The 22,930-nt window shown below is 36.6% G+C and overlaps 1 protein-coding gene across 1 annotated transcript; it reads left to right on the top strand.

The window, feature by feature from the left end:
* The first annotated feature begins 3,948 nt into the window (after positions 1-3,948).
* Positions 3,949-6,888, top strand: SLITRK3 (SLIT and NTRK like family member 3). The gene has a single exon (XM_060149215.1). The coding sequence runs from the start codon at positions 3,949-3,951 to the stop codon at positions 6,886-6,888; it is 2,940 nt and encodes a 979-aa protein (XP_060005198.1).
* Positions 6,889-22,930: the final 16,042 nt, after the last annotated feature.

The following is a 22,930-nucleotide window of genomic DNA, read 5'->3' as shown; positions in this document are numbered from 1 at the left end:
AACTTTTAGAGCTCTTCCTATAGCTTAGACACCCTACACTGAGATAAAGGAAAGGAAAATGGTGAAATAGCCTTTTGGACATGTCCCAGATCAAGAACTTAGGGGGTTGTAGCTCAAGAGAGAACAGAGAATGATTGCCAAGGGGGCCATTTACTGTCACTGGGAAGCCTCCCGGTTACCCATCGATTCCATGGCATCTTGGGTTCCGATAAGATCCCTGAAACAGCCACTGTCTCTGCACGTTGGGTACAGAAGGTGGTGTGTGGGGGCCGGTGGCGGGGGCAGATGGTGAAGGAGAAGGGACTGCTCTCGTTCTGAGCTCAGACTATTAGTGCTGGTCTGCTTCTCGGTTGAGACACGGAGAAATAGGGTGGGTCTGGAATGTTAAGGGTGTGGAATGTTAAGAGAATCCTGCCGGCCTGCTTACTTAGTCTCTGACAGCTACTGTGAAGTGGCAGACACAGGTGCGGTCATTTCTAATGCAAAATACCATGCAAATATCCGATGACTGACTCTTAAGTAACGTTTTGTTGAGTTAGGTGATTTATATATATTTAGAATGGTAAGAAACTGATACATAAGTTGGGTTTTGTAAAAAGCGCTTTAAGAAACAATCAGCTCTACGGTCTAACTTTGAGCCCTTGGGCAAGTGAGTTCAGTTCTTTAGTGACCAGAAAGTCCCTCCCTTCCCCATGAGTTGGTGACAGGATTGGCGTGTGTTGCGGGGCTGGGGGGCGACATTGTGGAGGCACAGTTCCCGCTGACGAGACTCCTTTGCTGCACACTTGCCTCTCTCCAGCTTCTCTACTAAGGTGCATTTCCTCCCAGCAGGTAGGACTGTAGAACCATCAGGTGAGCCTTTAAAAACTCCTCTTAGAGGATTCTTGTGAGCTCTGGTCTGGTGGCTCCTCTTCACTGAAACGTCTTCCCTCAATCATCCCCACCCTCAGGACTCTCTACCATCCCCTTGCCGAAAATATCACGGATAAATATTTGGGGGGACGGAGGGGGTGGTAGGAAAGAAAAGAAAGAATCTAAACCCTGAAATGCTGCCCCCTATCCCCGCGATGTCTTTCCCGGTTTAAGAAGTGAAATGTGTCATTGTTACCCAAGTGGTCTGCGTATCCTTCCAGAGCATTGGTTTGTCTCTGATTTTAAAGAGGTGGCAGCAAACACATAGCTGTTGAATCCAGGGGAAATCGAAGGCTTTGAGCTGCAGCACAAAAAAAGGATTCCTGGTGCAAAGAGATCGAAGCAAAATGCAGGAGAAACTCAGTCCAAGTCGCTCAGGCTGCCTGAGCTCTTACTCAGGACACTCAAGCAGAATCAGCTAGATTCAGGGCTTCTGCTATGGAGACCTGAATTTCCCTTTATTCCAGTCTTTGGAGGGAAGTGTGTGCTGTGAAAAGGATAATTCCGAAGGACAGTCTTACTTTTCAAACTCTCTACACTAGAGAGTGGAGATTTGGGGAACTAGAGGAGCAAACTAGTCAGGTAATGGTTTCCTTTAGAGTTAAAATAAATTAAAAAATAAAAATTAAAAAATGCCTACACCCCTCCCCCAGTCCCAACCAAAGGAACGTTTCCCCTTGGTTGATCTCTTCTTCCTTCTTGTTTTATTCTGACAATTTGTCATCTTGACCCCTTCACTTCTTTTCTCTCCCCTTAAACACACACACACACACACACACACACACACACACTATACACAAACTGTATAGTCACGGCTTCCTAGTGCTCGCGCCCGACCCCATGCTAAGCGCGTTCCCCTTCTTGGAGCTCGTTTTGGTGACGTGGAAAGCCGGATCCAGGGTTACAGCACATATTAAAAAAAAAAAAAAAATCCACCGCAAGAGAAGTCCGAGATTCTGCACCTTGATTGAGCCTGCCTTCCTCCCTGCCTTCCTCCCGCCCTCCTTCCAAGGATGCCCAATGATGTGCTGCCGGTACCCAGGAAGAGAAGCTACGGCGGTGGCAGCAGCAGCGGCGGCAGCGAAGCTGGAAGCCTGCAGCAGCCCCTTCTCCCTCCTCTATTGAGTGTTCCAAGCGGCAGTTCTGCATTCTAAAGAAACCCATTGAAAGGCCCATTGCATTCCCAGCACGTCTCAAGCTTGCTGCCTTTTATTTTTTTCCTTGGTCTCCCCCCACAACCCCCCAGCCCCCTTGCCTTCAGCTTCAGCAAAAGGAAGGAAGGGAGAGGGAGAGAGAATCCTTAAACTCAAGCTTTTTCTTTTTTTTCCTCCCCCGATGTTCAATGCTAAAAAAAAAAAAAATCTCCTGCAAAATAGGTAAGTCAAAGACATCTGGAGCCTTTCTTGTCTAAATCTCAAGGACCTCAAAAACAAAAAAAGCATTTTTAAAAAAGAATGGTGAAAAGGGAATAACTTAAGTAGATTTTAATATTTTAAAAGGGATACAGGGAAGACTAACTGATACTGCAATGTAGCCTCATCTGCCTTCTCTCTTTTTTCATTTAATTGTTTCTAAAAATTGAGTATTGCATGCCTGAGGCAAATTTCTCTTTGCTTTCTTATGGGTTCTCCTTTCCTTACAGCTGTGTACATCATATGCAAGTTGAGTGCGGAGATTTACTCTTTTCACTCTCTCTGTAAATTATACCATTGTGTTTTAAGTTAGAGGGTTGACAAAATATTTCCTTAATGGATGCATCTGTGTGGAAGGACAATATATGCTAAAAATTCGTTTATTTTTATTGATTAAAAACAATTCAATTTTGACTGCTATTTCAGTGACTCAGAAAGGGCAATCTAATAAAACTGTATTATTATAATTTATTTATGTACGTATTTTCACATACTGATGATATTAGGCAAGGAAAGACAGCCAAAGAGGAAGGCTCTGTATTATTAGAATAGTGCACTGTATTTGTTTCTTCTGATGGGAAAAGAACGATGTCTTTCTTTGAAATATATTTCATGTGATAGATCATCTATCAGCAGGTAAGAATCCAGGTTTCCACTCTTTCTTGCCTTTAACTACCCAAATCTCCTCTAGCCAACCACCTGCCATTCCATCTTTTTGCAGGGTTCCTCAGTTGATCTCAAAGGCACAGATATACATTCCAAACTAAGCTCAGAAGTGTTTTAATACAGACACTCCCAGGCTCAGCATCCTTTAGCTGTCACTATCTTTAGCTCTGACAATTGCATGGGCTTGTTCTTTAGAAAGGCTAATCACTCCTAAAGGATTTAAACGGCCAAAATGATACACATATGTAGAACTCATTTAATTAAAGGAGATGTTAATGATCTGCTTGGGCAAAAGGGGTTGGGGTATAGTGTGTTACTGAGCATGCACTATAATTAAGCATATTGTGCTCATGTCTTAAGAGAAATCTTAGCTTTTCCTGAGATACTAATCATCTTACACATCTCAACATCTGATATTGGTCAATGGGCTCATAATTTATCATACTCTTTAATAACTCTGGGGTATGCCATGTCTTTTTATGAATAGAAACCCATAGTTTAAAGAACACTTTCTTCCATCAGAGTTTCAATCAGATCCATAATAGGCACCTCTGATTATCAATATGATTTTCAACAGGAAAACAGGTGTAATGGCCAAATGATTGCCATTATTACTGAATCTGCCTATCCCTAAAATGAATCACTGTATGCAGTTTCCTTGCTTGCTATAAGAAGCAATGAAGGCTGCTTTTGATTTCATGATATGCCCTTTACCAAATATGGCTTGATTCAGGAAAATGTCATCGCATGGTACAATATTTCATCTCCTAATTTTAAGATATAGGACATGTAAAGCATGTTGATAGGTTATGTTAAGTGTCAGTTCAACAATTACTAAAGTTTTTATATCGCTCTTAAAAAGCCCCACATGTATGAGACAATTAGAATAGAGCATATGACTAAAAGCTAAAAATCTGCATCTTTATTTCTGTTGCAGTTTTGTAATCAACCGCGAACGATGAAACCTTCTATAGCTGAGCTGCTTCACAGAGGGAGGATGTTGTGGATAATTCTTCTAAGCACAATTGCTTTAGGATGGACTACCCCGATTCCCCTGATAGAGGACTCAGAGGAAATAGATGAGCCCTGTTTTGATCCATGCTACTGTGAAGTGAAAGAAAGCCTCTTTCATATACATTGTGACAGCAAAGGATTTACAAATATTAGTCAGATTGCTGAGTTCTGGTCAAGACCTTTTAAACTATATCTGCAGAGGAATTCAATGAGGAAATTGTACACCAACAGTTTTCTTCATTTGAATAATGCTGTGTCCATTAACCTTGGGAACAATGCATTGCAGGACATTCAAACAGGAGCTTTCAATGGTCTTAAGATTTTAAAGAGGCTATATCTACACGAGAACAAACTAGACATCTTCAGAAATGACACCTTCCTTGGCTTGGAAAGTCTGGAATATCTGCAGGCAGATTACAATGTCATTAAACGTATTGAGAGTGGGGCATTTCGGAACCTAAGTAAACTGAGAGTTCTGATTTTAAATGATAATCTCATCCCCATGCTTCCAACCAATTTATTTAAGGCTGTCTCCTTAACCCACTTGGACCTACGTGGAAACAGGTTAAAAGTTCTTTTTTACCGAGGAATGCTAGATCACATTGGCAGAAGCCTGATGGAGCTCCAGCTGGAAGAAAATCCCTGGAACTGTACATGTGAAATCGTGCAGTTGAAGAGTTGGCTGGAACGCATTCCTTACACTGCCCTGGTGGGAGACATCACCTGCGAGACTCCTTTCCATTTCCATGGAAAGGACCTGCGAGAAATCAGGAAGACAGAACTCTGTCCCTTGTTGTCTGACTCTGAGGTGGAGGCTAGTTTGGGGATTCCCCACTTGTCATCAAGCAAGGAGAATACATGGCCAACTAAGCCTTCCTCAATGCTGTCCTCTGTCCATTTTACTGCTTCTTCTGTTGAATACAAGTCCTCAAATAAACAGCCCAAACCCACCAAACAATCTCGAACACCAAGGCCACCCTCCACATCCCAAGCTTTATACCCTGGTCCAAACCAACCTCCCATTGCTCCTTACCAGACCAGACCACCCATTCCCATTATATGCCCTACTGGGTGTACCTGTAATTTGCACATCAACGACCTTGGCTTGACTGTCAACTGCAAAGAGCGAGGATTTAATAACATTTCTGAACTTCTTCCAAGGCCACTGAATGCTAAGAAACTGTATCTGAGTAGTAATCTGATTCAGAAAATATACCGTTCTGATTTTTGGAATTTCTCTTCCTTGGATCTCTTACATCTAGGAAATAATCGTATTTCTTACGTCCAGGATGGGGCTTTCATCAACCTGCCTAACCTAAAGAGCCTCTTTCTCAATGGCAACGACATCGAGAAGCTGACACCAGGCATGTTCCGAGGCCTACAGAGTCTACACTACTTGTATTTTGAGTTCAATGTCATCCGGGAAATCCAGCCTGCGGCCTTCAGCCTCATGCCCAACTTGAAGCTGCTATTCCTCAACAATAACTTGCTGAGAACCCTGCCAACAGATGCCTTTGCAGGCACATCTCTGGCTCGGCTCAACTTGAGGAAGAACTACTTCCTCTACCTTCCTGTGGCTGGTGTCCTAGAACACTTGAACGCCATTGTCCAGATAGACCTCAATGAGAATCCTTGGGACTGTACCTGTGACCTGGTTCCCTTCAAACAGTGGATCGAAACCATCAGCTCAGTCAGTGTGGTGGGTGATGTCCTGTGCAGGAGCCCTGAGAACCTCACCCACCGTGACGTGCGCACTATCGAGCTGGAAGTTCTCTGCCCAGAGATGCTGCGCATCGCGCCAGCTGGAGCAACCCCAGCTCAGCCTGGAGATTCTCACCTTGCTGGGGGGCCAACAAGTGCATCACCTTATGAATTCTCTCCCCCTGGGGGTCCTGTGCCACTTTCTGTGTTGATTCTCAGCCTGCTGGTTCTGTTTTTTTCAGCAGTCTTCGTTGCGGCAGGCCTCTTTGCCTATGTCCTCCGTCGGCGCCGGAAGAAGCTGCCCTTTAGAAGCAAGCGGCAGGAAGGCGTGGACCTCACTGGCATCCAGATGCAATGCCACCGGCTTTTTGAGGATGGTGGAGGTGGTGGAGGTGGAAGTGGAGGTGGGGGACGACCGGCTATTTCTTCCCCAGAGAAGGCCCCTCCTGTGGGTCATGTATACGAGTACATACCCCACCCTGTTACTCAGATGTGCAATAACCCCATCTACAAGCCTCGCGAGGAGGAGGAGGTGGCCGTTTCATCAGTCCAGGAGACAGGGCGTGCAGAACGCGGGGCTCCTGGGACACAACCCCCAGGAATGGGGGAGGTTCTCCTAGGAAGTGAGCAGTTTGCTGAGACACCCAAGGAGAACCACAGCAACTACCGGACATTGCTAGAAAAAGAAAAGGAGTGGGCCTTGGCAGTGTCCAGCTCCCAGCTCAACACCATAGTGACCATGAATCATCATCACCCTCAGACTCACCACCCAGCCACTGGTGGGGTGTCAGGGGTAGCTGCAGGAACTGGGGGAGACTTGGCTGGGTTCCGCCGCCATGAGAAGAATGGTGGGGTGGTGCTGTTTCCCCCTGGGGGAGGCTGTGGTGGTGGCAGTACGCTACTAGACCGAGAGAGGCCGCCACCAGCCCCCTGCACGGGGGGGTTTGTGGACTGTCTCTATGGCACAGTGCCCAAATTAAAGGAACTGCACGTCCACCCTCCTGGCATGCAATACCCAGACTTACAGCAGGACGCCAGGCTCAAAGAAACCCTTCTCTTCTCGGCTGGAAAGGGCTTCACAGACCACCAAACCCAAAAAAGTGATTACCTCGAGTTAAGGGCCAAACTTCAAACCAAGCCGGATTACCTCGAAGTCCTGGAGAAGACAACATATAGGTTCTAACAGAAAAAGAAAAATAAATTAGTGCTTTTTTTTTCAAAAGAAAATAAAAAGAAAAAATATATCCCTTGCTCCCTTTATACTTGTCCCAATAACTCCATTCTCACAAACTTCCCTGCCCTGAACAGAACTGAAACCGCATGATAACTAGAAAATACAGATGTATGCTCTCCCCAGATATGATTCGGAGGAAGGGCCATACTCAGATCATTAATCAATGAAGTGCCTTCGCAGACTTTTGCCAGCAAATGTTATTATTTTTTTATACTGGAACTTGAGACTTTGACTGTGCCATGTATAAGGTATATTAGGGATCGTTGTATTGATCCTAATTAAGTAAAATTCGATGTGTCTTTTTCTTTTCAGTAACTTTTGTTTTTAGTTGTAGTTTTGTTTTGACAGGGAGGGGGGAAAACAAATTGACATTTGTGGCTTTCGTTCCTCTTGCCCTCATGGCACAGATTCTGTACATGTATTAATAATGCAGTTTGCTGCATGCCTGGAAACTGCAAGGCGGGGAGGGAGGGGGCGGGTCTTGCTCGAACGTTCTCACCCACTCGTTTTTCTCTTACACACATACCCACACGAAATCACAAATCTCTGCACATAAGTCCCTACACCTGCAGCCTCTTCCTTCTGGTGTAGGTACATACACATACACACACACACACACACACACACACACACACACACACACACACACACATCCCCCACTCCCGTTCAACCCAATCTAATTAGTTCGGGTTCGATCCATTCCTATCCTCTCCATAGCTTCACCTTCCCTTCACCCCTAGTGTACAGCTCACAGCGTCTCTCCCCAACCCTGGGGAAAGTCATCTTCCAGGATGGAGCCAACTGAAGTGGAGGCCTGGTGGTTTAACAGCCGTAGGCACTCACCTAGTATGAACACCTTCTTTGTGACACTTCATCCTGATGCCAAGATTTTTTGGAGAACATCTGCACTTTCTTATATATATATATATATATATACATATATATATATAAAATATAAAAAACATAAAAAAGCAACTGGGTATATATCACTAACAGCTTTGTAGGAAGCACTTTTAATGTTTTCTCTCTCACACAAAGATTCAAAAGAAATGTGCATATATTTATTCTGTAATTTCAGTGATTATAAATTGTAAAGGTAATGTTTAATCATTGTATAGTGATTATGCGTCTGGTATAGCTTTCCTAATAAAAAGTTTTTGAAAAACATAATACATTATATATAGAGGATACAAAGCTTGAACCTTAAATTCCACCTATGCCATGCCTTTCGTGCTCCCATTTTTTTTTTTTTTGAAAAACTTTCTTTTACTTCTTATACAGAAAGCTAGTTTATTAACAAGTTTGATGCACTGTGATATTGATAAATCTTATAACCCATCATGCCCATCCCATACCAGGATATAAGTGGGACATTAAAAAAAAAATCTGATTTATATAGTTCAACTCTTTCTCTTGGATTATGAATTTCAAACTTAGTACTCCAATGATGCATCATTTTTCCTAGGCAGGATGCAATTGGGAAAAAAGACAGTAACTATATTGCTAAGAAGTACAGGATTAATTAGGAGGAGATGATCAAGGATCCATGAATTGTATGTTAGTTAAAGACATAATAAAGGAAAAGGAAAGTGAAATTGCTATACTTTTTAAAAACGTACACTAAAATTACTTACACACACACACACCAACCAATAAAAATATAAGGCCTTGGAGCCAGTTTGTCAGAATTCTGTGATCTGTTGTCACTGTTATATTTTAGCTCCTTTTTTTCCCAACCACTTACTGCAACCGGCCCCAAACATTCTTGAACAAAGACAGGATGCTGAAAGAGTTTTTCTTTCTGTATGACACTAAAATATGTTGAAAAATTAACCTGACAATAATCCAAGTTATAATCCATTTACATGTGAGCGAAACCAAAGAAAATTGGATTTTTAAGGTGCCAGTATCTTGTTTGTGGAGGAAACTAAACTGATACAAAGAAACTCGAGAGCTTTGAGGCAGGCACTTATCTCATCAGGCCAGTAGAGGACAGCAGAGCTGCAGAGATTCATAGAACCTGTAGCTGCAGAATTATGCAGTGAGGCCAGTGTTCTCTGCTAGTGTTTCCTCAAGTTGCCCTTAGTAGAAATTATTATTATGCTTTGAATGTAACTCACTACAAGTCACTGATGCCTTACATCACATTTTTTTCCATAAAAAAGGAGACTACTGGCTTCTAAAACTCCATAACTGATATAAAACTAAGGCATTGTATTTAAAAAGAAAAAAAAAAACCATGAATGTCTAGAGTAACCTATTTATATATCTCTTGATTAATTATATTTGGGTAATAACATAGATATCCATAAAATAAAAAACACAAGTATATCAATATGAAATGTAACTTTTCAGGGCTACCTTGCATTTGGTACATTATACCTAAACCTTTTGTCCTCCATTATTTGAAGTATATTTTGGAATTAGTTCAGATGAAGAAAAGCCCATGGACATGATTCACTATTTCTCTATATACAATATTGAAATGCAACTCTTCTTATGCAAGAGGATCAGACCCACTATTAAATAGGTGTCATTCTTCTTTGTTTCTTATTTTCTTTTTACTTTCCCATAAGTCACCTTTTTCATAGTTATCTCACTTTCCTTGTTTTTTCTAATCATCCTTCACCAGAAGTCTTTTTTTTTGAGGCACAGAGAGTTAGTATTAACCTTTAAGTGTTTTAATATCAGATTTGTGAAGTCCCTCTAAGCTAGTTATTTATCATGTCCCCGTTCCTCCTAATCAAATATTTTGATGAATAGTAGAAAGATGTGCATAATAAAAATTCAAAGTGCAAAGCTAGATACTTACCATTTCCTTAATAACTGTGCATACATTCATAACATATTATGAGACTAAATATGTTTAGTCTCATGAGGCATATTATGAGACTAAAGTACAATTCCTAACAATCCCAGAGCTTTTGACATTTGAAAAATGAGTGTCCATAAACCATATCAAATTATAATATAATTTGATAATTATAATGTTTATATTTTATTTATTAAATATAGAAAGTAAGACTATCTTGTCTGAAATATAGGTATAAATTTTACCCTTGAATTAGGAGTACATTTATTTAGTGAAAATAAATTTATATGAGAATGGAATTTTGTATCAAAGGAGGTAATATTTTGCTTCCATGGAGTTTTCTACCCCCTTGGCTAGGCCACTTATTTTAGCTGTGCATTAGAAATACTTAAGTTAGCTTTACATTATAATACCAGATATGTTTTCTTAAAGTACCATGGGTATTAATATAGGTCCTATGATTAGGATTTGTTCTATGTTTTTGCTGCAGTAAAATGATTATTTTTAAGAAAAAGGTAGATTACTAATTCACTTCATAGTGCTGGTCAATTAAACTGAAGCAGACCCAGATCTGACAGATGTTTGTTATTATTCTTTGCTATTTTATTACAAATTATAATAATAATATTTGAAAGTAATAAAATGTATTGTAATATCCCTTTAACTATGAGATGGTGAGTAGAAAATAATTGAAAGTGAAATATTAGTTTGATTCAGTACTAGTTTTAACACATTATTTTTCTATACTGTATTATTATGTGACTGCTTTTATGTTTTTATTTAAAAAGCTGTATTATTTCATCTAATTGCAAAATACTAAAAAAATATAAGGATGATTACCACCATATTTTAAATAAAAGTTTAGAGAGAGATCACAAGAAAAGTTTAATTATTGAGCTTGAAAAGTTTTTTTTTCTTACCTAGGAATATTGGTTTTAAACCCTTGTTATCTACAAATAATATTTATGTTTAGATTATGAAAATTGATAATGCAATTGCAGAACGTAAGGATTTTTCATTAACCATTGCAACACATTATTCTGATTCATTTAGTGTAAATTCATTGTTCATACAGTACTATCCCTTAGCAATTATGTTGTCTAAGCCAATAAATGTTGCATTTTTGTAAAATGGCTATGACAAAGGAATGATTAACAAAATGCTCCACAAAATGTAAGACATGACTGTAACGAGTCAAGATAATATGAGAGGAAATGGTAATAAAAAGACTTCATCTTAAGTCATTTGAGCAATATGAATTTGAGCTTAGACATTTATAACTTATACTTAGCTCAAAATTAACTGTGAAAATTCAGGTAAACAGAACATAACTATCACGAATTTCACTATATAAGTATTCTGTTTAATAAATATACTATATGCCTTTTAAAAGAAATAAGAGCAATAACACATGTATAATTGGGCAATCATGTGTGTGTTTATATAAATATAGTGCTATTATATATATGTACATACACTGTATATACATGTATATAGCTTATATATGCTGGATTATACTTACATGTAAATTATGGATTTTTTTCTTTCACATATAACAATTTCAGTTTTATGCATTTATTTTCCTTGCTTCTGTCTAACTATATCCAAGTGAAGCTGGATGAAATTATAAGTCTTCACTTTGGGAATATTCACATGTAAAAAGTAACTCTGCAATTACTATTTCTGAATTTAAAAGTCTTTTATCTTCCAATTTTTTTCATTTTATTATTTAAATCATAGGGGACAAATTTCAGTCAAACTGTGAGTTAAGTCAAGTCCTCACAGCAAAGAAACTAATCTCTTATAAATATGCAACATAAGTCAAATGAAAAACAATTGAACATTTTTCATTTATTTATAGAATAAATTTTGCAGGTGAAAACAATTTCAGTAGCTTTATTAATTTGATTAAGACCTTTGTAATTTATTTAGGTATGTAGAAAAAGTGCAATCTTGAAGGTAAATATAAGAGAAGTAAAGAACTTATTTAAGACATCCATCATCCTATTTTACTTCTTTTAATATCATCCTTCATTTATAATATATAATACTAGTAATAATAATAACAGAGATGATCACTTCTAGTATGATTTTATATGAATTGAAGGGGAAGATTTTTCATATAAGAAAGCAGGTGTACACCAGGGGCTGCTAGTTGTGAAGAGGTAATGGCTTGACTACCTTCTTTAATTTTGATAATATTTGCTCCTGAAAATAACACATGCATTTTTGAGAATATGTATTGTTTCTTCTCTATTGCACAGATACAGATGATTTTTCACATGATTTTTAAATTTTAATAGAAAATAATACTTGTGGTGAACTTTAAAGATATATAGCCAGGAAGGCATTATAATAAATTATGTGTGACCCAAACTCTCCAATATCTTCGAACATTAAAAGACAGATGAACATTAGTAAAAAGAAGGCTTTCTTCGTTAACACCCAGTGACAAAAAGGCCCAGCATACCTAATTAAATGTTTCTTTAATGTATCAGTTCATCCACTTGTTTATGAGTAGTATAATGAACTGATAGACTTTGCAATGTATTCAAATGTATCAAAATCAAACAAGTTTCATCAAAAAGAATGTGCTAATAACCAGTACAAACAAACCTGTGTACTTTATTTTAATTCAACTGTAATAATTAGCAGGCCATTCTCTTGATGAGGAAAGGTACCACATTACCAATATTGCATTGTATGTGAATACAGGGCTTTTGTGCTTTTGACCCATTTTACTAGGAACTTTCAGGGTTTTGAGTTTATTTGCATGATGAAAGACTACATAATGATTTTTGGTAGAATTTAAAACAAAAGCATAACTTGCCTAACCTGGGGGTGGCAAAGTTAGCTCTGAAAAAAGATGCTGAAACAAAAATGTCATTTGATTATGTGAAGGAATGGAAAGAAGTTCTCTTCTCCCTCCTGGTCCTATTCCTTTCACTATTCCTGACAGTCTTGCTTCTACTTCTGTTTCTGACTCAGTACCAAGATATTCTTGTGACTAAGGGCACATTCGTTGAGCTCAAATTAGGTGCCAAGACAAGATCAGGTAATGATGAGAATCCCCGCACCTGATGACAAAATGTTCAATTAACTTATCTTGTACCTTAAGCTGAGAAAATAATCCAACGTATCTTACTTCATTGTGAAATCATTTAAAGTCCAGTGAAAAAAATCAGAACCTAAAATAATAAATTTAGAACCACTTCTGGAGATCGAGAGAATCAGCAAATGCTTTAAAAATATGGAACCTATCTTTAAAATCTCAAAGCCTTGCTTTTCCTCCTGAAATGCCGTTTGTCTTTGACATGGCATCCAAAATACTGGTTTAATCAAAATTAAAATGTAAAATATTTGTATTAAGACGCCCTCTTCCTACTGGAATCCATATATTTTCAGTAGACTTTCCTTATTTACAATGTAAACTTTCTGACTATTCAGCTGTAATATTGTTGCTTGGAATTCTAAGGCTGTTTTCCCCACAGAATTGTTGTAAAACAATTTATTTTAAAATGTCTCTATTTTTTTTTGGCCTGCCGTAACTAACTTTAAAATAAAACAATTCTGTCAATATGTAAACTATTAACCATATACTGTAATTTGAAGGAAAAGAAAGAAACCCCGAAAGTCTATCTAAATTGAACATTTTATATGTATTAAACTGAGTTGGGATTTTTTTACCTACTAGTGCTCTTCTTCACAAGATTTGGATTCAAAAGTGAAATCTGTTCCTTTATTTCTAATTAACAGTTTATAGATGCTTTATTTTTCCAGCTGGTAATAAAAGGGAGGTGGGTAAAGAAAATGTTAACAGATATAATAATCTGTCTGTGGAATAATTAGGCCCATGAATCTCTCAGTTTTTCCTTTAGTAAACCTTCCTCAACAAGAAGGACAATAGAAAGAGAAGGGAAAAAATGAAAAATGCTTTTCCTTTTTGAAGACCATTTGATAAAGGCTTAATGGAGAAAGTCTGAACTAGACTTTCATATTAACCTTTCAGTGTTCTATCTTTGGAAGAATTAAACCCCATAGTAGGTTCACTGTATCTTCCAGCATGATTCTAAGACACTTCAATTTCCATCAGTTAACAATAGTCATTGGACATGAAATCAACCCTTAACAGTAACTAAAGCAAATATAATTAAAAGTAAATTTTTTGTGTATATATGTCAATCCCAATCTCCCAATTTATCCCTCCCCTCCCTTACCCCCAGTAACCATAAGTTTGTTTTCTACATCTGTAACTCTATTTCTGTTTTGTATTTCTGTTCATTTGTACCCTTTTTTTAGATACCACATATAAGTGATATCATATGATATTTGTCTTTCTTTGTCTGACTGACCTCACTATGACAAACTCTAGATCCATCCATGTTGCTGCAAATGGTATTATTTTGTTCTTTTTTATGGCTGAGTAATATCCATTGTATATATGTACCACATCTTCTTTACCTATTCCTCTGTCGATGGACGTTTAGGTTGCTTCCATGTCCTGGCTATTGTAAATAGTGCTGCAATGAACACTGGGGTGCATGTATATTTTCAAATTATGGTTTTCTCCGGATATATGCCCAGGAGTGGGATTGCTGGATCATATGGTAGCTCTATTTTTAGTTTTTTAAGGAACCTCCATACTGTTCACCATAGTGGTTGTACCAATTTACTTTCCCACCAACAGTGCAAGAGGGTTCCCTTTTCTCCACACCCTCTCCAGCATTTATTGTTTGTAGATTTTTTGATGATGGCTTTTCTGACTGGTGTGAGGTGATACCTCATTGTAGTTTTGATTTGCATTTCTCTAATAATTAGTGATGCTGAGCATCTTTTCATGTGCTTTTTAGCCATCTGTATGTCTTCTTTGGAGAAATGTCCATTTAGATCTTCTGCCCATTTTTTGATTGGGTTGTTTGTTTTTTTGATATTGAGCTGCATGAGCTGTTTGTATATTTTGGAGTTTAATCCCTTGTCGTTGCTTCATTTGCAAATATTTCTCCCATTTTGAGGGTTGTCTTTTCATTTTGTTTATGGTTTCCTTTGCTGTGCAAAAGCTTTTAAGTTTAATTAGGTCCCATTTGTTTATTTTTGTTTTTATTTTCATTACTCTTGGAGGTGGATCGAAAAAGATCTTGCTGCAATTTATGTCAAAGAGAGTTCTGCCTATGTTTCCCTCTAAGAGTTTTGTAGCATCTGGCCTTACATTTAGATCTTTATGCCATTTTGAGTTTATTTCTGTGTATGGTGTTAGGGAGTGTTAAAAGTAAATATTAATGCAAAAGAAATCACAAGGGTAAACTGAGGCAACAGTGCAAACTAAGACATTTAGCTTAGTTCATGGTACAGATGTGAAAAATGAATTATAAAAGTCTTCTCTTTTTTTTTAATTGGTAGTTTTTCCAAATAATACATAACTCATTATGCCACAGTTAATTTTGAGGCCATGTTAACATAACTTTTTCGTTTGCCCCATATCAGAATTTAAGGAAGACAACCCAGTTATTAATATTTATTTAAGAAAATAATTATTTATTAAAAATTTACTATAATTTGTCATATAATATATCCCAGAGCTATGACTATTCCAGAGCCAAATATATGTAGTTTAAAACAATTTTCATTATGTATAATATTGTTCTTCTCTATTGGCATTTATGATTTGAATTTTATCAGTATAAATGATATTGAAATTGCTCCTTAATTTGGATCATATACTCCTCTCTCTTTATAAATGTAGATAACTGATAGCTGAATATTGCTTAACTGAATTCTAATATATATATTCTGTATATATGTAAATATAATATATACACACACATATATGGATTTTATTTACTAACAACTTTATCAAATAAATTTACATAATGCATCACTGCACAGGTGAAATTTTAAAAAGATTTAAATTTAAGGTTCAAAATGGGGTAAGATATAGTGTGGAAGGCTGAACAATACATAAAATCTAGCTGCTAATGTTTTATTTGTTAATTGAACCAGGCTTAAGTTTGACAATAAATCACTTCTCTTCCCATGTTAATTCAAATATGGCCACCCCATTCTGAGATAATACATTCACTACTCCTACCACATTTCAAAAAAATAAATTAGCATTTCTATAAATCTTTGTGTCTTAAAGAAGGGCAGGGAGAGATATCAATTCTGGGGAACTTCTCTGCAAACTACTCTCTGCCTATCCTAACTGCAACATGCACAGCTCTACTCTTATTTCCACTGCAAGGGGCATCACAGAATGATAATAAACAAATATGTATTCCAAACAGAAAATGAAGAGAGAGAGAAGACAGTGTGTAGTCAGTTGGAAAAAGCTCCTAAGGTAGTTCTGATATGCTCACTCATCAACCCCCACTTTGAAAACTACTGTTCCCAGCAAGTATCTTTAGTTGCATCCAAGCAAATACTTTATCTTTCAGTATATGCAATTTGCTAATTTCCATGTTTGTACAAATCACCGTGGTTATTCTTTTATTTTCTGAAAATACACATCTCTCATGGGCATCAAAATTTAGTTTCAAGTTTCCTTCATCCAGTAGGCCTTTATTGATACAGTAATAGAAATTCTGATATTCTCTCCAACACTTATGCACACTATTTATTCTATGCTGATTTATATAAAATATGTTGGAATATTTTACTCTCAGTGTCCTTCAGTCACTTTGCCTGTCTGTACAAAGAATTCTGGCTTTTCCATTATATTATAAGTACTGGAAAATACAGACTCTCTTCAAGGTCTTCTGTAGCCCAGTGTCTAGGACCATATTTTGCACAGCTATGGAAAATATATTCTGAACAAACTTTGGAGTTTCATGGATCCTATCTTGTTTCTAGCATAGCCACAGTACTACCTTTCCCCCCCCATTATTTCTAACACACAGCCTTAATAACAATAGACAGTATGTAAATATTTATTGACTAAATGAATGAACGTAGTTTTAAAATATGTATGGTCTATGCATTCTTGCAAAAGTTGATAGACCTTTGGTATGTAACCCAGAGAAAAGATGAAAAGGGATAGAGAGGGTTGGAGTGTGGAAGAGGCAGCAAGAAGTGTTACAGTATGGGAAATGTAATAACTTCTTGTACTTTTCTTGGATTTCTTTATTAGTAATATACACACTGACCTCAAGGAAATAAGATTGAGGAAACTGAGTAGTGTGAGTATGTCTCTGGGGAGAAAATAATGAAAAGGAAGGAAGGGAGGGAGGAGCTCTAAAACTTAGTTTTATCTTCCTCAACAGCAGCCAAAGCAAAGGAGTTTGCCTGGTAGTGTGCAGATGTGGCATTAGTGAAGCTTGTGCTCAGTTGTTTAAATGCTTATAAATAAGAGCAATAATTTAGTAGACTTTGTTGATGCCTTCTTTGCTATGATGGCTTAACTACCACTTTACTGAAAATTCTATTGGAAAGTTAATCCAGCCAAGAGTATTAAATAAAACAGGACACACATACAAGTATTATACGTACTACGTTCCTTTAGAGAGATGTGCAACTTAAAATTTTTATTTCTTCTATACCAGCCAAATATACAAGGTTTCACACTTAGAGTGACAGAATATGACTATCTCTATTCATATATTTCAGCTTCTGATCCTGTTGTGGACAAAGGTGATGTAAATTTAGCTGATGAATGAAGAAGTGCATGGATCATCATATGAATGAATATATAAAATGTATTTCTATCTTACAAGATGCAAATATTAATGTATAGCTAACCACATTTTCACTTAGGTGATGTGAGACTTTAAAAAGAGAAAAAAATCATCTGTGTTCTTACTAACGTTTAAATCTTGAAATGCTACTATGATCGTATTCTCCTCTATCTTACCAAAGGATATAATAAACTAACCAATGAGAGTTTAGTTTAGTAAATTTAGCCCAAAAGTAAACATGTAAGGCAGATACAAAGTCATGCTTTTAAAATAATTTGAAGACATTTATTTCATTTATTTTCATTAAGGCTATGGATATGCCTAAGGAAATTCAGAGTTCTTTTTTGGTATCTGGAAGCTTGCTATTGTGGTGCTACACCTTAGCTTGCTTTAGTGTAGCACCAAAGCAAAGTCTTGGATGTTTGACTTTGTATTAAAATTATATATTATTGTTGGCATTTTATGCTGTCCTTGAAAAAAAGATCCTAAATTGTACATTTATACCTTTTAATACATCTAGAGTATAATTCAAGTATCTTAGAAGTTATTGTGCAAAAGAATTGCAGAATTTCAAACTGTTGTCAAGGCAAATAAATGGCACGTAGTCAACTATGTCTTAAAAGATGTAACATAAGAATATCTTGCTTATTAAATGGAATCAGGGATGTAGAGATGAATTCTTCAAATGTAAAATAAGCTTATATAAAATTAAAATATAAAAACATGATATTTAGGACTATTTAATATATTAGAATTTTAAAGTAAAATCTTCATGTGTATAGATATGTGTACCAATATTCCACATACTTTTATTACTATTTCCATTAACAAAAATGCTATAATCATATATAGAAAAGTTAAAATGCAACATACAAAAGCTATGAACAGGAGATACAAATTGAGTTGTATATATTGATCCACTGTAAAAGTTAGTAAGCATATCAACTTGAATTTTTCTGAATAACTAACTGTGTAAAAACATGATGTTATATGGAGGGCAGATATGGTAATAATTAATAACTCCTAGGGAAAGCTTTCTTATGCCTTAAAAATGCTCACAAACTGTAAACTCCATTGGTGCTTTATAGCATGCTGATATCTAAGAAACATAAAAAGCCTTTTGCACCTCCTATTAAAATGTATTTTTTATTTGATTGCTTATAGTTCTGAAATTGTGATATGATTAGATTTGTTTTAAATAGTTGAGGATCTCCTATCACTGTGGTATGTAGATTCTGCTCTGAGTCAATATTATTTTATTATGGACTATGCTTTTATCTTAAAAGGTGAAAATGTCAAAACAAATGTAAAATATAAAAAACAAAATCCAACAACTATGAATCTTTGCTAAATGAGTACTGTAGGGAGTTAGATTTCCTCTGCCTCCTGCTGTTAACAGTTGAAGCGACGACTGGATAAGAAAAGACTACTGTAGTTTGCAATCTCATCCTTTTGTCCAAGTCTCTCCACTAAAGCTACTATGGTTCAATAGAGAGCTAAGTCTAAAGAGGATCCCACACATAACCAGAGGTAATAGGCCTCACTGCTAAATGCCTTTCCCCCTGTGAAAATGGAACTCGGTATATTAGAGCTCCTTGACCTAATATGAAGATAAGCAGGCTATAATAATACAGCTTGAAAATCCTTGAAGTTTTTTTTACATAGTTTTAGTTCCCCATTACACTCTAGAATGTGGAATGGGGCTAAACTTTAAAGGATGTCTTCATGATCCAGCTATTGCTTCATAAGGAAGGGGAGACTGAAGCTCCATATGCAGAACGTGGGACCTCTGCTAATGACCATTTTGATAGTGCATCCTTTTGAATGTACATCCCAGTAAGCCATCATGGTGAAGGCAATTGTGACCACTGTAATAACCTCTCAGGAAGACTTTTTCTCATACCTTGAGAAAAATCTCAGACACTGCATTGTAGCTGAAAAGCAGAAAAAAACCTTTTCCTTTTCCTCACTCTCCTACCTATCAGTTTAGTTGATACTGATAAACATTTCTCAGGATTTTGAATCAGACTGAATTTACACCATGAATGGGATATATGCAAAGATGGAAGACAATGACTTTTTTGTGATACGTGCTGAATTAATTCATGGCTCACATAGAGCACCCAGTAGTAAAATGCTTAAGAGATATTGAATTCTGTCAGATCTGGGTGAGAATCTCTGTTCAGCCATTAATAACTATATAATCTTGGACAGGTTGTTTTAATCTTTTTAAGCTGCTTAAAATCTCTAAGTTGCATGATTTATATTATTAGAAGATCACTCTAGCAACTGTGAAGACTGGACTGAAGGGGGCTAGACAGCAGCTAAGAAAACAGTTTTGGTTTATAAAAATATTTTTCTTTGCAATAATTTTAGATGTACAGAAAAGTTGCAAAGATAGTAAAGAGAGTTCCCTGTGTATCATTCAGTCAGGCTCCCCTAACGTTAACATGTCACATACTGATGGTGCCTTTGTCAAAACTAAAAATTGGTACAACACTGCTAGCTAAACTACAGACTTTATTTATATTTCAACAGGTTTTTTTTTCCCACTAATTCCCTTTTTTCTGTTCTAGGAGCCAACTCAGGATATCATATTGCATTTAATAGTGTTGCTTTTACATTTTTTCCACATTCCAGCCTAAAGATACTGGTGACCTAGACTAGCTGGTAGCAGTGAAGAAGGAAGAAAGCAGATGTGAAACATATGCTGAAGCTAGAAACGATGGGTGAGATTACTAATAGATATAAGTCATGAAGCAAAGGAAAGAATCAAGGATGATTTGCACCTTCTGGCTTGAAGAACTGAGTGGATGGTGGTGACTTTTATTAAGACAGGTGACTGGAGGGAGGGTGGGATTGAAAACATGTTTAGAATGAAAATCATGAGTTTCATGTTAGACTTGTTAAGATGTGAGTATTAGCAATAATATACATAAAACATTTAGATCAATGTTGCCATATAGTCTGTGTTCAATAAATGATGGCCATTATGAAATTATTGTTATTATAATCATCATTATCGCCATTATTATCATCAGGAAGGAATTTCAATATTGCTTCTGGTTGCAAAGAAATTTTCTATCAAAGTGACAGTGGGAGAGGCATTCCTGTTTGGTTCTACATTTTTCTCTGTACAGTGTTTTCAGAGACCTATCCAATGGAAGTGTAAGCTGGACATGCCAGGCCTTGTTTGGGGCTGCAGAAGTATATGCATATAACATTCCCTAACTAGGGACCCTATAGTACAAAGTGCTCCACTGTAAAATCCCAAGTTGAGAGGGTACTACACAACTTGAACAAAGGCATAGAGGTATAAAAGGGAACAAAATATTAAGAAAATGGAAGAGGTTTGGTGAGTTGAAGGGAATGGTTAAAGACGATACTAGTAAGGCAAATTGAGGTCATGGTGAGAAGGGCTTAAATGCATAGTAAGGAGTTTGGAATTTATCCCAGTAGAGGGAAGAGTATATAATTTTGTAATATCAAGATCTTTCTCAGTGGGAAAACTACATCAATGTAATAATGGAATTCTAATGTAAAAAATCCTTATAAGGAACATGATTTCCTATGTTCAGTCTATTGCTAACCATAGTGCTTTTCAGAGTAGCAAGAATGGATATTTTGAGGATAAGAACGGTGAATTTAGCAAAAGGAGTCACTTTTGCTTTTGACAGAAATATTTAGTAGATTCCTATGCTGGAAAAGGCCCAGGGCTGCTGTAAAGGTTCAATTATGATGTGCTTTTTCTTTGTCAATCTTAAACCATTCTCTTCAAGTCAGAGAGAGAGAAGACTAACGTGCCAAAAATGGGGGACTGATCTTACTCTCTGAAGGATGGTAGAATATTATAGATCCTAGCATAAGTTTTATCCAGTGTAAAATAACAGAAGTAAATTCTGGCTGAGCTAAAAAATGAGGCATTTCCAGGATAAGAAAGGGCAGTATCTCTTCATGATGCTATAAGTATACTTTCTTTGTGCTGTACATAGCCAAAATATCCCAAATTTACAAGTATCAGCATGTATCTAGCCTTTATCCAATGATAAGCTATTTTGACTGGAATTGTATGTTACATTTAATCTTGTAGCAGGTTCATTTTACATGTGCCTTGAACATCAAAGAGGGACGAAAGGGCAGGTTCAATGTACTACTGGATGTAAAAATAGGAAATGATTTGTATATATACTAAAATATTAACAATTAAGGGTTATTCTACCATTCATTAGATGGAAGGTGGGTGCATGTAAGTTGGTAGAATAAAATCAAACAAAGGAGCAAAGATTTCTTCATAACTATGAATAATCTTTCATACTCTATTCATATTTCCCCAATGCTGGCATCACTGGGCATTAGACATATTACCCAGAATTATTTCATTGTGTTGACATAGGTCTTGAGACTCAGATTCTTCAGTGTAAATAATGCAGAAAGTATTGGAGCTGACTTCACCATGGGGCCTTATATATATCTTTTATTAGATCTGCTTATATTTTATTCTTTGAACACATGTGCATGCTAAGCAGTAGAGATAATAAATAAGGTTTAAAGCAGTCACAAACAAGGGAATGTTATTAAGAAAATGAATGTTTTCATTTAGAATTAGCATGGTAGAATCCAGGCCATGAATCCCATTAGAAGATTTAGTCCTTCAACTGCAGCCCCCGGGGACAGACAAAATGCCAATAAAGATTCACTTCACATACATATATGAAGGATGAGAGTGTGAATGCTTAGAAACACTCCCATGTCTTCCTTGTTCAAAGGGTTATTTAATCTTGCTGGTGTTATTTGAAACAATGGTTTCAACTCTCTGCTTTGCTTTTCCTGTGCAGACACAGCCATCACAGTGCTGAGTGGAGAATCTGCTGTTTTCATAATTTAAGTATTGTTAGAAGAGAAATAGGAGAAGAGCCTTCAGTAATGTATGTACCACTTAAAAATATCTTTGGAAGTTCTCTAAAAAAGCTTCTATATGTTTCTTCCTTAAAGTAAGAGATGTAATCTTTAAAGGCTTAATTCTGAATGATTTTAACATTGTTGTCTGTGATGCTGATGCCTGATTTTTCTCAGTTACACTTAGTCCAGTTTCTGCACTAGTAATTTTCGCCCTATTTGTATTTTTTCTTGTTTTGAGTGAAGAATCTAATTACATAAGTTTAAATTTTAAACCTGCTATAAAACAGTCAACAAAGTGGCAGGAATTTTATGAATAAAATATAACATGATGCTTCTTAAATGATGTTTAAAATATGACTTTTAGGTGTCTGTTCCAGGAATGATACAAAGTTACTTATCAAGAAGTTGGTGAGGCACTGACAAGAATATACAGTATCATATTTTGCATAGGGCTATTGAACATCTACTTCAAGGCAAGTCACTGTGAATACAAACTATATTATCTCAAGGAAATGACAGACTAGTTTTGGGAGATGTGACTTACACATGCAAATTCTTTAAAGATATTAAAAACTATTGCTATAGATGTAACACACTATAGGAATTAAGAAGG

The sequence above is a fragment of the Lagenorhynchus albirostris genome, chromosome 5, assembly GCF_949774975.1.
Source record: "Lagenorhynchus albirostris chromosome 5, mLagAlb1.1, whole genome shotgun sequence".
Lineage (NCBI taxonomy): Eukaryota > Metazoa > Chordata > Mammalia > Artiodactyla > Delphinidae > Lagenorhynchus > Lagenorhynchus albirostris.
The sequence above is the reverse complement of the archived record's forward strand: the minus strand, read 5'-3'. Positions and strand labels throughout refer to the sequence as shown.